General features: G+C 43.5%; 1 protein-coding gene across 8 annotated transcripts in view; it reads right to left on the bottom strand.

Moving 5' to 3' along the window:
• The window catches only part of AMOTL1 (angiomotin like 1), a 161,471-nt gene that overhangs the window by 33,813 nt on the left and 113,071 nt on the right, over positions 1–14,587 (bottom strand). For all 8 annotated transcript variants that reach the window (XM_022561425.3, XM_089915410.1, XM_089915411.1 and 5 more), the window contains 2 exons: positions 11,887–12,031; positions 10,609–10,698 (listed from right to left, as the gene is read on the bottom strand). In XM_022561425.3, the coding sequence (XP_022417133.2) occupies positions 10,609–10,698; positions 11,887–12,031 (235 nt within the window). The remainder of the gene's footprint in view (positions 1–10,608; positions 10,699–11,886; positions 12,032–14,587) is intronic.

The raw sequence follows: 14,587 nt of genomic DNA, 5'->3' as shown, positions 1-14,587 counted from the left end.
ACTGAAGTGTGAAGGATTTATTCAATCTTTGTTGCTCCAAGTTAAAAGGAAAAGAGAAACTTTCCCTTCTACAAAGTATTATGGCAGCAAAATTACTCTAACATGCAAATTAGTTTCCCAGGCCCACCCTAAAGGCTACACACTGCACGAAGCTTTTCTGATTCCTTCAGTAAAACAGATCTCTCCTGTACGGGAGAACCTGCACACATACACTTTGCTGGGGGAAAGTAGTTCTTTCACGAGTCTTTATACCATATTCTGCTTGTACTCCAGGTACAGTGGCTGATGTCTGTCTGACTTATCCTTCCTACTGGGCTTACTTCATAGTGTCTAAACCCCTCTATCTTTGTAGGACTTTAGGAATCTAAGATAGCGTGTTTCGTATGTGAAGAAAGAAATATGACAAGTTTAGGCAACAGTCACTGAATAAGAGGATCCTATCGATACAAGATCAAATTCTAACTGGATATTTAAAATAAAATTCAAAAATGATCCTTTTCAGATGCTTATCACTGGAAAGTAACAAAGCAGAACCACAAAATCTTCTAGTAATCTAATGGAGGAAAACAACACATTTTGGTCTTAACATACTTAATTTATCCATTGCTCTTTAATATCCAGGAAGTGAGTTTAATACCCCAAAGTGCTACTTTTTGTAGCACCAAATGTAAAATATCTCAGGTATGATTTGGTAAAATATTTATTTGAATACCAGTAAAAGCTCTCTTAATATAACTTTTTCTAATCTACTCATTCTTCATATTGCATTTTTTTTTTTTTTTGCGGTACGCGGGCCTCTCACTGTTGTGGCCTCTCCCGTTGCGGAGCACAGGCTCCAGACACGCAGGCTCAGCGGCCACGGCTCACGGGCCCAGCCGCTCCGCGGCATGTGGGGTCTTCCCGGTTCGGGGCACGAACTCGTGTCCCCTGCATCGGCAGGCAGATTCTCAACCACTGCGCCACCAGGGAAGCCCCATACTGCATTTTTATTTTAGAAGCTATACTTATACACCCAGGTATAAATCATAGGTATTTTTTTTACCTGCCTAGATTTATACATATGTAGCCTGCAAACTCACTTGACTGAATATACACCCATTCATCCAGCTCAGCTTCCACATGTACTGTTCAACCTTCTACTTTATTTTTTTTAACTTGAAGTAAAAATGTACTGCTACTTCTGTGTCACTGCAGACAGCGTAATAACAAATTAAGCAATGAATTAAAAATGCCACATAAATACAGGATGCACAGGGCATTTGATTTTGACTATACACCTACGCGTGAATCGATTAACAACTAAACCTGATAACTTACACTTTCTATAACCTCCACAGAAGTCCTTTTTTGCTTTCTCTTTTCGTAATACAAAAAGGTAAATAACATACACGTCTATTTCCAGGTATGACAAAGTAAGACCCTACCAGACAATCTGGCTGCCCCTGCAGAAAACGGCCATGAAGCCTGGATATAATGCAGAGAGCAATGACCTGACAGGACTGAAAAGTGAGGCAGGCCGACAGATGGCGTGAGAGGCCACTCACTGCAGAGGACAGAGCTGCACCTGTGCTGGGGCTGGACTGTGGCCATTGTCACATTTCATGGCACTGTACACTTAAAATGTGTACACTTTATTGTGTGTACATATAGGTATATATTATATACCTATATTTGGTTTAATTAAGGCATTATTATAATATGTATAATAAAATGATGCTTTCTAAATGCGCCCTTTGAAGGGCAGATATGGCTTAACGCCAAAACCTGGCTGAAAGATAGAAGTTGATGCTGGGGAAATTGTTATATCTGGGACAGAAGGGACTCAATCTACGACTGACCAGGGACAAAGAAATGCATCACCTGCAATTATATGTTCTCCCTTCCCTAACTTCTGCGACCCCTCCCATTGTCATTTTTGTAACTTGCTTTGAGCAGATCCTTTTATTCTTCTTCTTGCTACCAAACCACAGTCTTTGGCGGCAAGAAGGAAATTAGTAGCAGATGCAAGCTTATTTTTAATGGTCCAAGACCAAATTTTCTGAACTTAAAGCAAACACTTCGTCCTGTCAAAGTTCTTGGATTCCACTAAGATACAACTGTATGTTCTCCCTCCAATTCATGAACCAAAAATAATTTCAAAAACTAATCGTAAGAAATTATACCACAGGGTTACTCATTGTGTTCTGCTAATTTTTTATTCTTGTCATCCAGAGAACAAAGAGTTTAATTTCATAGACATTTTGAGAAAACTTTTAAGAGTCTAAACTCTATGCTGGTCTCGACAGTTTTTTTGTTTTTGTATCTGTAGTGGATTATCCAGCAAGGCCTTTTATTATAATTGGCTCTGGTTCAAAGACAGATGTAGAAGTCAGAAACACAGAATGTTCATTCCAGTAGTTAGCACTCATTTGAGATGACTTGGATACATTATTATTAAGTCACAGTACTGGGCTAAATAATTTGCAGTAAGACTTCTAGTACAAGAATTATTTATGTTCGCTTACTAAGGCTGGATTCCTCTCTGGGTAAAAATGTGAAACCTTTCATCACCCCCAGAGCCAACAGAGATGACCTTTGGAGAAGGGGAAGGAGAAAACAAGAAAAAGGAGGTGTTCTTGTCATGGTCTTGCATTAAGCACCTAGGGGGCCTTGGACAAATCATCTGATCATCCTTGGTCACAGTTTCTTCTTTAACGAAGCATGGAGGCCATGCTAAACGAGCTCTAAAATCATGGGGAGTCCAACCCTGCCACCTCTTCCCACCTCCCTGGTACACAGGAAGTGGCTCTCCAGAGTCAGGATGCCCTGGGTTCAAAACCTGTCTTCTCCACTTACCTGCCTGTATGACCATGAACAAGTTACTTAACCTTCCTGTGCTCCAGTTTCCTGATCTATTAAATACCTGTAACACCTCCCTCACAGGGCTGCTTGGAGGATGAACAGAGACGGTGTACCTACAGAGGTTAGCACGGTGCTTGGCTCACAGTAAGTGCTCAGTCCATGGTGGCAGCTGTTACTGCCGTTAGATGACCTGAACCAGGACCTGAAGGCTAGATTACAAGGGAGCACCCCTGCAACTCCACCTGAAGATAAGCTTTGAACCATCAGATCAACAGCCTCCGGAAACTCTGTCACTCACAACGGCCATCAGATGGCCTTCTAATGAGCTCTGGTTCAGAGGACATGTGTATTGCTGGTAACCAGACTTGTGACCTTTCAGGTCCTTTCCAACCCTGATATATAAGATCTGCAGACATCATCTCACAGCAGGAGGCTTATGGGAGGATTTACGGCCCTGCTGGGAGAGGCACCCCTGAGACCTCACTACCCAGGCAGTTACTAGCCGTGGCTAACCACAGGTCTGTCCTGCCCAGCCCTGTCTCCATCGTGAGCTAATTGTGGATCCCCACTGGGCTAACTAAGGTTTGTGACGGCATTTGTATGTGTCTCGTTTTATCTAATGTGAAATAATCACGCTCACCCGATTAGGAATTAAGTAAAAGATGACGGTGAAACTCTCCCAGGAAAGAAAATAACAGTTATATCCCGATTTATAAATTAGGACAATTTACAAAATAAGACCTAAATACTTCTGAAGTTCTTTATTTTCCATCCTCCTTTTGCTGGGGTTTCTTCTTTCCCTTTCTCTTCCATGACCAGTGCCTGGAGCAGAGGTTCACAGGCTATGCCCTGTAGGCCAAAGCCAGCCCACAGTCAGGCCACTTGTCCACGGCTCGTCTATGGCGGCTTTGGGGCTACAGGGACAGAGTTGAGTAGTTATGGCCCCCAAGCAGAGAATAATTTACATTCTCGCCCTTTACGGAAAGAGTTTGCTGACCTATGGCCTAGAACACTGCGCATTCATGGTAGGTAGCCAATAACCGTTTTTGAATACGTGATAATGGTCATCATTTCATTCAACATCCAATAAATGTTTATTAAATGCTTCTAAGCACCAGGTACTGTTGCCAGCTTCTGAAACACAGTGACCTGGGGCTACGATGGTGAGGATGACGGTCAGGGTCCATGCCTTCGTGGTGTGGACATTTTAGTACGGGAAGAGAGCAAATGATCATCCAAACACTTCCTTATTTACAGTATGATGAGTGTTTACAAAGGGAACAGGGTACTGGCGAGTATATAAAGGGAAGACCGGATCCTATCTCAGGCAGCCTTCTCTGAGTAACTGCCATTTAATTTGAGCTGACACCTGAACGTGGATTTCTTGCCTCTGAACTGCCAGCGAAAGTGAGGGGTCCCTGAGGCCACATGAAATGCAAATGGGTTTCAGTCTGCTTTTCAGTCTGTGCTTCCTCCATCCATCCGTCCAGCTATGAGTGCAAGGAACACAGAGCGTAATGAAGTTCGAGACACTTGATTTTTCAATCCCCAAACAGGAATGCCAAGCAAATAAATAATTTTAAAACCAACAAGGTGAAAATCATAAGTCAGGTTCACCTGTTAGACACTGGATATCGACACATGACCAAGAGACCGTTCTGCTATCGGCTCTGGCTTTTTAAGCACGGAAAATCGGTCTAAATTGAGGAACATTACTTTTCACACTTGGGGAGAAGATTTGATGGAACATAAACAGACGCCCTGCAGCCTGGGTGCGCTGCTGGTTGTCATGGAGGTTTGAAGTTTCTTGGTGCTGCCTGTCAAGGTTGATCAAGCGGCTTAAGCACTCATATGCTCTGCCTTCCAAACCCAGCAAGGCTCGGCGGGCCACCCAGGCATTCTTTGGGAACACGGCCCATTGACCCCACCCTGAAAACTGGCAGGTCCTTTCAGAGAAGGTGGAGGGAGAATGCAAAGGAGCAGGAAGGAGTGCTGCAGAATAAATGCATGGTATAAAGTCTTCTTTGCATTTCCTATCATCGATTAGCCCGAAGAGCTCTGCTGGCTCAATGGGGAGATTTATTCCTCTATTTCTTTAGAGGAAATGTAGGTACAGGGAGATTAAGCATCTAACTTCAGGTCACTGAACATGTCAGTGAGAGTCCAGGAACCAGAAGATGCGGTAACTGATCCAAGATTAGTTGCTTTAGCCCATGCCTACAAAACCTTTGCTTTCTAGAATCGCACAGTACTACTAAATATAGACGTCATCTAAAAGATCATCTCCTTCAAAGGAGAATCATTAATTTAGGGCAAGAAAATTTTCTTGGTTTAAGAGATGCACCTTGGCAGCCTTCGTGGACGATTCCTTCCCCTTTGCCCGGGAGCTGATCTGTGGTGTCTGGCATGATCTATGGATTGGTTAGTGTGAAAATATGGTCGGCTGCTACAAAAACTTTCATATACCATAACCAGCTCTCATCTCCAACATAACCACAGCAGAGTAAAGAGAAGGCGTCAGGGAACCAGAAGTCAACTATATTGTAGTATATAGCAGTCATTTTCATGAAAAAATACTACTGTTCCTCATAGTAGAAGATTTCCCTTACCTGGATATCTTCCTATTTGAAAAACCAAGGAAGGAAGGAAAGGGGGAAGGTGGAAGGCAAAAAAAAAAAAAAAAATCAAGCATTTTTAAGTTCCTTCTTATTCTGAAGGTAGTTCATTAATAATTTCGCCTAATATCTTGAAATAATTGAGCAAAACCAGAGGCAGCTCCCAACATGACTGGGAGACATTGAGCTAAAATGAACATTTTGATACTATGCACCATATGAGAATTTCAAGCCTGTTGTTAGAGGGATTTCCCACTTTTACTCAGTCCCTCAATAAACATTTATGGAGTGCCAGGTACATAAAGATCCAAAGGGTTTTAATGAGGGTTGGGGATGGATGTTGGTAAAGAATGCCTATAATTCTCTCACCTAGTGGAGGAGATCCATGCAAAGGAATGGTGCCCACAGAGAATGTAGGCAGAGTAGGTGCTTGTAGTAGGGGCTTCGCACTGAGTCAGGAGCTGCAAGCACCAGCAGGCCCACAGAGGAGGAAGAAGCCCAGTGCATCCACATGTGACAACATCTAACCTCTCCTTCCTACTGAAGCCTGATAGAAACCCACAACATGATGTAATGAAACCCAATGAGGATTCAGAATAAGCTCCTTATGCTCTATGTAGGTCAACAGGATTAATGTTTATGTCATTGTAGCTTCTGCTTTGTGTTTCACACAAGCCCTTAGAGGAAATACAAAAACCAGAGGGATTTTCTTTTAGGAAATTATTTTTGTCTCTTTTATGTTCTATAAGAGACAGAAAATCAAAGTACCTAAGATAAAATTCAAGGGTAAGATGACGATTATAAGATACACTGAAAATGGCAAGTTACTGTTATTTTTAATAGAGTGGTCCCACACTTTTTTTTGGTTCATTTTTAAACCCATGGGGATTATAAGGGAAATCAAACCCCATGAATTAGTCTTGACTGATTTACACCCATTACTTATTAATTTAAACAAATGAATGCCCAAAACACCTTATTTTCTTAGACAGGGACATTTAACAAAAGCCAGAATCTGACTTACATAGACTTCAGTTTAACCGCATATGCTGAATCCATGGGGCCTAAAGAATCCTAACGGGGTGGTGGTGGGGAGATAAGTTGATGGCCATCCTGTAACATGACTGGGTTTCATCCTGGAATAATACAAGTGTGCCAGAGCTAATCAGCTCCCCCTCCACTCAAGAATATAAGAAGATCATCTGTGCCAGTCTTGTTTCCCCACAGCTAATATTTTATTTTTGGTTTTCTGACCTACTAGTGATGGAAACTCGGCAGTTACCAATTTTCAGAAAGAAACAGTTAAAACGTTTCACTTATGGAGAAGACAGAGCTAAGAATGATGACAGACATTCCCAGGGCACTGCGTTTAGTGGACAGTGGCCTGTGTCTGGTGTGTGTGTGTGTGTGTGTGTGTGTGTGTACACAAGCACGCATGCATACATGTGACAAATAAGTGAATGGGAAAACTAGGAATCTCAGTAAGTTAAAAAAGCTAAAGGACCAAGAAGTCCCAGTTTCACTCAGCCAGATCAGAAAGGAAATTGGCTAGATGCCCTGTTTTTAAGGAGCAATTTGGCTGCAAACGTATTTGGAAAAACAAACAAGTAAGACCAGAAAACACACGCACAAATTTTTGAATTCCTCCAAAGAGAAAAACACAACGCCATGAGGTGATAGGGAAAAACACTCCTCAGAGCCATCAAATTCCTAGGCACTTCATTCAGCAAGATTTTTAATACAGACAAATCTCACGTCCGAGAGGAGCACAATTATCGCCCTGTTGAATGTTCATTTCAACTTGTAGAGCTAAGTGGTAATGACCAAGGCAGTCCTTCCAGGCCTTCATCAGGCTCCAACTAAAGAGCAGAATTTTGTTTCTTTAAAGAAAAACTACTCTGGGCAGCAGGGAAATTTAGAAATCATGCCAGGAAGGATGTTCCCCTTCCGTTAGCTGAGAGTTTACAGAAGTCCTCCCGACCGCTCATGCTGCAAGAGTGCCTTGGGCGCTCTTGGACCTGGACTCCAAGCTTCCACCTGAACACCGAGCAAAAAGGTCAAACATGTTATTATTCCCTTTCCTTCTAACTTTTCCACTGGCCAAGGTGGTTGTCAGGGGCTTCCCACCGTAGCCTTAGCTCCTGGTAGGCGTGAGCCAGAGAAGTCGCTATTTGCTATGCAGTCAGACCTGCCTCTCTCTTAGCCAAGCATTAGAATCTCAAAAGACTCATTTGAAAAGGATGGCTCCTCTCGAGTGTCCAATGTTTATAATTATGATTACTAGGCACTGAAAAGTACTCTTACAATAGAGCTCCTAAAAAGCTATACAGAAAACTGAACACATTAATAATTGTGAAGAGAGATAGTAATTTGTGCCTGCCATTCTGTGCCCACGTGCTAAAAGGAAAGCCTGACAGAGAGCACCACCCATCACCAGCCTCCAGGGTACGTCTGCACCTTTGTTATTACACCTGCTCACTTAGCTATGGGCATGAGATGACTCAACATGCTCAAACCTTCACCGGGGGCTTCCATGGTGGCGCAGTGGTTGAGAGTCCGCCTGCCGATGCAGGGGACACGGGTTCGTGCCCCGGTCCGAGAAGATCCCACATGCCGTGGAGCGGATGGGCCTGTGAGCCATGGCCGCTGAGCCTGCGCGTCCGGAGCCTGTGCTCCACAATGGGAGAGGCCACAGCAGTGAGAGGTCCACGTACCGCAAACAAACAAACAAACAAACAAAAAAACCTTCACTGGTTACTTAATCCCAACTCCTCCTCCTCCTGCTGCTTTTTATTGGTAAAGGATGACCACACATCTAGTGGCTCTAGTCACACTCTTTTCTCTCTCTCTCACTGTCCTTATTCAATTGGTCACCAAATCCTACTAATTTGTCACCTGTTTATCTGTCTCCTACCCTCCACTACTACTTCTGTCTTGGTTCAGGACCTCTACCTCTCTTGCCCAGATACTAAAATATCTGTTAACTAGTCTCCTTGCCTACAGGTTAGTTCTTCATGAACTTCTCTCCTCCTGTGCCTCCCTAATTGGCTTCTAAAATATAAGGCTTGCAAACAATGAAATCATAAACATGCTTGAAGAAAACATAGGTGAATATGTTTATAATTTTGGATTGGAAAAAGCATTTCTAAGTATGACATAAAACCTAGAAGGCATAAATACAGTCACTTGAAAAATCTTCTGTAAGATAAAGAACTCTATATTCAAAGATAAAAAAACAACTGGGGAAAATATCTGCACTATATTTGGCAGGGGACATGCTAGTTTCCTTCATATACAAAGAGTTCTTCCAACTCACCAAGAAAAACACCTATTGTAAATTTGAAATAACATCTCAAGTCCATCTCTTTGCTACACCAGGAGACAAGAAGCTAATGCAAATAATTGTAAAGCTGTGAGGAAGGCACAACGTGTCCTGAAAAGACCAGATACTGAAAAATTGGTTAGATATCACAGCTAGCAAACCTGCTTCAAATGTCCTGCCAAGATGCAATTACATTACATGTCAACACTAAGGCACATTTCAGCAGTTGAAAAATGCCCCTGGACTCTCTTGTTTACGCCTCTGGAACACAGCAGTGTATGTTTGCACAGAACAAATCATTCCCTGTAAAGCTGGAGGGGCCTCTTTGCCTACGTTATTGATGTTTTAGCTTTGAGCCAGAAGGTTAAAATCTTTGAGAACATTTCCGAACTCACACGACACCAAAACCTATTAGTCCGTTAGCACAGCCTAGGCTGGGAGGTTACAGCAAATGCCCATCAGATGAAACTCACTGACGTTTCCATTTTGACCCAAACTAAGTGACAAAATAATATCCCCTGACAAGAAGGCAGAGTATCAGCAAAGTGACGTCACTGACATAACTGCCACAAAGATACTTACTCTACCTAAGCAGACGATTACCCAAAATTAAGGTGTCAAAATCAAGTGCAAATAGTACAGATGACTCATTTTTCAAATGAAAGCTCAGATGAAATGGTAAATCTACTGCACCCATGAGAAGAAATAACTTTTGTTAGGAAAGTGAATAATTCAAGATGCTGATCTATGTAGCTTTGTATATGAGTCTGGAGCACGGGCCAATTCACCTAACTGCAAGACTGCAAAGGAATCTGATGCAAAAGCCCAAGGCTGTATTAGTGTCCATTTGCCAAAAGAGAATTTAAAAAATGAAGCTGAGGCTCAAAATGGAATGCAATCATGAGTAAATCTGGGAAAAACAAAGGAGCTTAACCCCAACGAATAGTACTGGAAATTAGAAAGTTTAACCAATTGTTTCCCAGCCTTGAAAATGTAGAGCTGCGTTGAGCGACCCAAGCATCAGAATACCACCATTATACAGTGGATGGCCAGAGTCTGAACACAGGATTTTTTGTTGTTCAAACTGTCTTCAGTTTGTGAGCACTTAACTCACAATGTTGTTGAGAATTATGACAGAGAAATGAATTCAGTTTTCTAAACAGTTTCCCAAAAAAGCCAGTTGGATTTTTACATTTCTGACTTGGACAATGAATGAATGAGCAGAAATTCGAACCTTAATCGATGGTTTCTCAAAACCCACTTGCTTCTATCGTTTGTCTCTGGTGAAACTAATAGAATATTCTCCCAATAAATCTTGAGGCACAGGAAGCCATTTTATTCCTGGCTGAAATGGGCCCAATGGTTCGCAAGCGAGCGTCACCTACTGAGACACGTGCTGGGAACATTTAGGTGGCTTCATGATGCCAGGGGCAGCCAGTCCAGAAACGCTCAACCTAGGCACACACAGAATGTGACAAAAGAGCAAATCCCACCACAGGCTTCCTTCCCTTTCCATGGGGAAAGAGAACTGTGCCTAAGACCAAGTGGCGAGTGCCAGCAAATACTCTATAATACCCATGGAGGGTATTAGGGAGAAACAGAAACTGTAGGTAAGGAGGTCGGAATAAACATTACTGAAATTAACACATCAACCTAGGCTTTGTCTCTGGCAGACCTAGGAGGGTCTCATCTTCGGCCTAACAGCTTATATGTTAAATCAACAAACAAAAAGCAAGCAGCACAAAACTTACTTAAAACTAACAGGGTTCTTTCCTCAGGCCCCCAGTTTTTAAAACTACCCAGCTGGGATAGGTAAGCATGGAGACTCACTCTGGGAAGCGTAAAGCCCCTCGGCCGCTCTGTCTTCGTGTCCGTCATACTCCCTGCTGGACAGCTGCCTGTTGGCAGTCTCCAGTCGATCTGTGCACAGAGAGGAAACGATAACAAAGAAATGCACTTGCATTTAAGTCATCCTCCAACAGGCAAATGACCTGGGTGCTGAGAGCTGGGTAGGGAGAGATGCCCAGGGAGGAGCCCCAAATTGAACAACTCTTGTGGGGGGGAACAAGACGCTCCAGAACATCAAAAAGTCCTCAGACGCCACACTGTGCCTTTATGCAATTTAATGCCAAGGTGTGCACCAGTGGCAGGCAGCGAAGAACAGGTTCCTGCAAGGCCAGCAGAGTCCTCGAAAAGGGGTTGAGTTCCCTTGGCCTCAAACCCAGCCCTCGTCTAACCTTGACCATCAGCCCTCTGTAGCTGGGAAGCAAAAAATTAAAAATAACAATTAAATAAATACCAGGAAACAAGTCAAGATGACCTAATGGATGAAGATTCTACTCAGTGAGTTCTAGGTTTGCTCATGCCATTTGGTCAATCTTCATCTACTCAATTAAATAATTCAGCCTAACAAGTCTTTATTGAGCTTACATAATACCCAAGACTAAAGGGTTTGCAGTAATAATAAAAAAAAAAAAGGTAGGTTCCAGCTACAGACTGCCAGTACACTGAGTCTTTTGACACGAGGGAACTGAAAAATGGCTTGGCTGACTGAAAGTGAAGTATAATTTCATGGGTCAGATCATTCTGCATGTTGGAGGTTGCCAAGATCCTGTAACAGGGGGCCCCTAGCTTTCAGGAAGTTGATATATATCTACTCTTTTCACAACCGTGGGCTTTTTTTTTTCTCCAAGAGGGACATGTGTCTAACTCTGCCTTCTACACTATATACCAAGCAAGTGTTAACTGTTGGCTTTCAAAGAATGCAACTAAATGCCTCAGCTTGATGTGACAAGGGTTGTGCATGGAACATTGGTCTTTTCAGACATTCCCATTCACAACACGAGTCATGTTAAGTACTTTTAAAGCAAGAAGGAGCTGCACACATACTCCCTCCCTGTCAGGGACTCGTGTATAGAGGTTGTCACTTCTCAGGCTCAGTGCTGCAACCTACAACCTACAACGTGAAAAGAACACTTCTGCTCTCTGGTGCCCCTTTCCCAGGGGCTTGGGATTTACAAGGTTATGTAACATAACTTGGGCCTGAAGTCCGGCTGTCAGCAACACGGGGCGTTTAGGGTAGAGAAAACATGAGTGAACTTGACATGCCTCGGAGGTCTCTGTTGAAATCATGGAGCCTTCGAATCTCGCCTTCGAGTTTGTTTCTCATCGCCTTGTCCAGCGACTCTCGCTTGGTGGTAGACTTGACCAGGCTCTCATAGGCTTCCGAGATTCTCTGAAGTTCTTTTTCAAACTGAAAGAAAGAAGCAGCACGAAAGTGAGACTTCTGACATTCCCCGCCATGCCTTAGCTATGCTGATTCTTGGATGCTCCAGTTGTGAAGGCTGTATCTTCAATGCAGCCCTTTTGTGTCTTAAGTTTGTCTACCAAATCCTGCAACCGACTTCACCACCCCCCCATCTGTCTCCCAGCACCATGTTAGGATCCTGTGAATTACAGACTCACTAGTCTGGTGGGACCATCTGATGTCACCTGGTAATAGTCTCTTGGTACAAATATCAGGAAGGGGTGAATTTAAACATAACTTAGGACTTCCTGGTGGCGCAGTGGTTAAGAACCCACCTGCCAATGCAGGGGACACGGGTTTGAGCTCCGGTCCGGGAAGATCCCAATTGGTGCAGAGCAACTAAGCCCACGAGCCACAACTACTGAGCCATGTGCCACAACTACTGAAGCCCACGCGCCTAGAGCCTGTGCTCCGCAACAAGAGAAGCCACCACAATGAGAAGCCCGCGTGCTGCAAGGAAGAATAGTCCCCGCTTGATGCAACTAGAGGAAGCCCGCATGCAGCAACAAAGACCCAACACAGCCAAAAAATATAATAAAATATAATGTTAAAAAAAATAATAAACATAAAATAAACATAAACCGTTATATTAAGTATGGCAATTTACAACTATTATTATTTTTCCTAGTTAATGTGAGGAAAATATTAAAGTACAGGAAAACTAAAGGATCACAAGTAGAACCCTAATTTCCTGACTCCAAGTACAGTGCTCTCCTGAGACCCTCCTACCCATCCCCAAAGGAACATAAAATCCACACGAAGAGAGGTTTCATCGCTTAGCCTTGTTATCCCTTTGTCTATGAAATTATCTATATAAAGGACTAATGGATTTGTATCTAACTGTATACCATAGAAAACCTCTTTATATGTGGGAGTTGGAAGACATGGGATAAAAACCAATATTTTTTTTTTTTTGTATTTCACGAAATCAAGAGTGTAACTGGGAGAGCCTTTAATCTACGGCATATATAAATCTATAACAAGTAGCTATAACTGATATAACAGGAGCCTAACATAAGAGCACGTTTTAAAGTAGAAATTAATAAATCCCATTTTATTGTTGTATAACATAAATGCAGGAGAAAGGGTAAAGAGTACCTGCAAACCTGGCTACCAAAAGTTGGAATCAGAGGCAAAGTGGCAGGGTTGAGAACACTAGCGCCTCTCCCTGGGCACCAAGAGAGCTGCACCGTGTTTTGGTCCCTCCATGGAGAGCTATGTCACCGTAAGGCAGACACCCCGACTGCCGGAACTCCAATTGCCCAGATCAAAAAGTCCCTGCTGACACTCCTATAAGTAATATATACCCTAACAGATACCTATTGCACACTTACTATGTGTCTGGGTGCCAAGGAAACAGATATAAGACAATTCCTGGTCTTTAGGGTCTCACAGCCTAGAGCTGGCCTGTATGCAAATACATATGCTTCTACAGTGCAATGTGACAAGGGGTGTGGTGATTTAATGCTATGGTAGCCTAGAGACAAAGTTATTAATTTGGCAGGGGTGAGAAGGGGTTTCTTTAAAAAAGATTTCAGAGAAAATGCCATTTAAAATGAGTCCTGAGGGATGAACAGGAATTTGCCAAGCAGAAAAGAAAAGGCCAAAGGGCTTTGGCATTCTCGGCAGAAGACAGGGAATGACCCAAGACAGAGAGCCACGAAGGAAAGTGCATGTCTCTGACACGACAGGTCATGTGGGGATGACAGCAAGGGGCAAGTGGCCATAAGGAAGGACTTTATGGGCATAGGTAATTGTTGCGGGGGGAGAGCTTGGGGAGGGGAGAGAAGCATAAATCGCACCTGAGGTTTTATGGAGATCATATTAAAGGATGGGGTTGCAGGGTGGGTGTAGGGAGAGAAGGCAGGAGAAAGGAGTCCAGGCAAGAAGCGAACATAAACAGTTTAATGACAGGACAAGGGCATGAACCCAGATAACCAAAAGGACAAATTCCAAAGACACTGAAGAGTAGAATCAGTAGGTCTCCGTGACTGGTCTGGACGGTAAGGCAGAAAGAAATCACAGACATTCATAGCTTAGAAGACAGAGTAACAAGACTTAACCAAGATAAATGATAAGAGAAACAGGTTTACCTAAACCAGAAGTCTGGTTTTGGAGATACCATGTCTGAAGTGCCTGCAGAACAGTTAGCAGGAGAGAGACGGGTCTGAAAGTCAGGTGGGCAGTTGTTTCACTGTGCGTAGATGACAGACGAAGTCAGAGTGGGATCACTTAGGGAGAGCAACAGAAGATCAGAGGGCCAAGGGTGGGAGCGCTGACACTGCAGGCGAGGGCGAGGCAGGAGAACCCAGGAGACAGACTGATGCCAGGGGTGCCATTGCAGCCAGGAACCCAGGAACTTAAAGCAGGAGACCGGATGTGGTCAATGCCCTGGAGGTTACAGACGAAGCCAAGACACATCTGAGGGCTTCCCTGGTGGCGCAGTGGTTGAGAGTGCGCCTGCCGATGCAGGGGACACGGGTTCGTGCCCCGGTCCGGGAA

Source organism: Delphinapterus leucas, chromosome 7 (genome assembly GCF_059928025.1).
Source record: "Delphinapterus leucas isolate spDelLeu-1000000601 "Yukka" chromosome 7, BTC_Dleu_Yukka2, whole genome shotgun sequence".
In the NCBI taxonomy this organism is placed as follows: domain Eukaryota; kingdom Metazoa; phylum Chordata; class Mammalia; order Artiodactyla; family Monodontidae; genus Delphinapterus; species Delphinapterus leucas.
The sequence above is the reverse complement of the archived record's forward strand: the minus strand, read 5'-3'. Positions and strand labels throughout refer to the sequence as shown.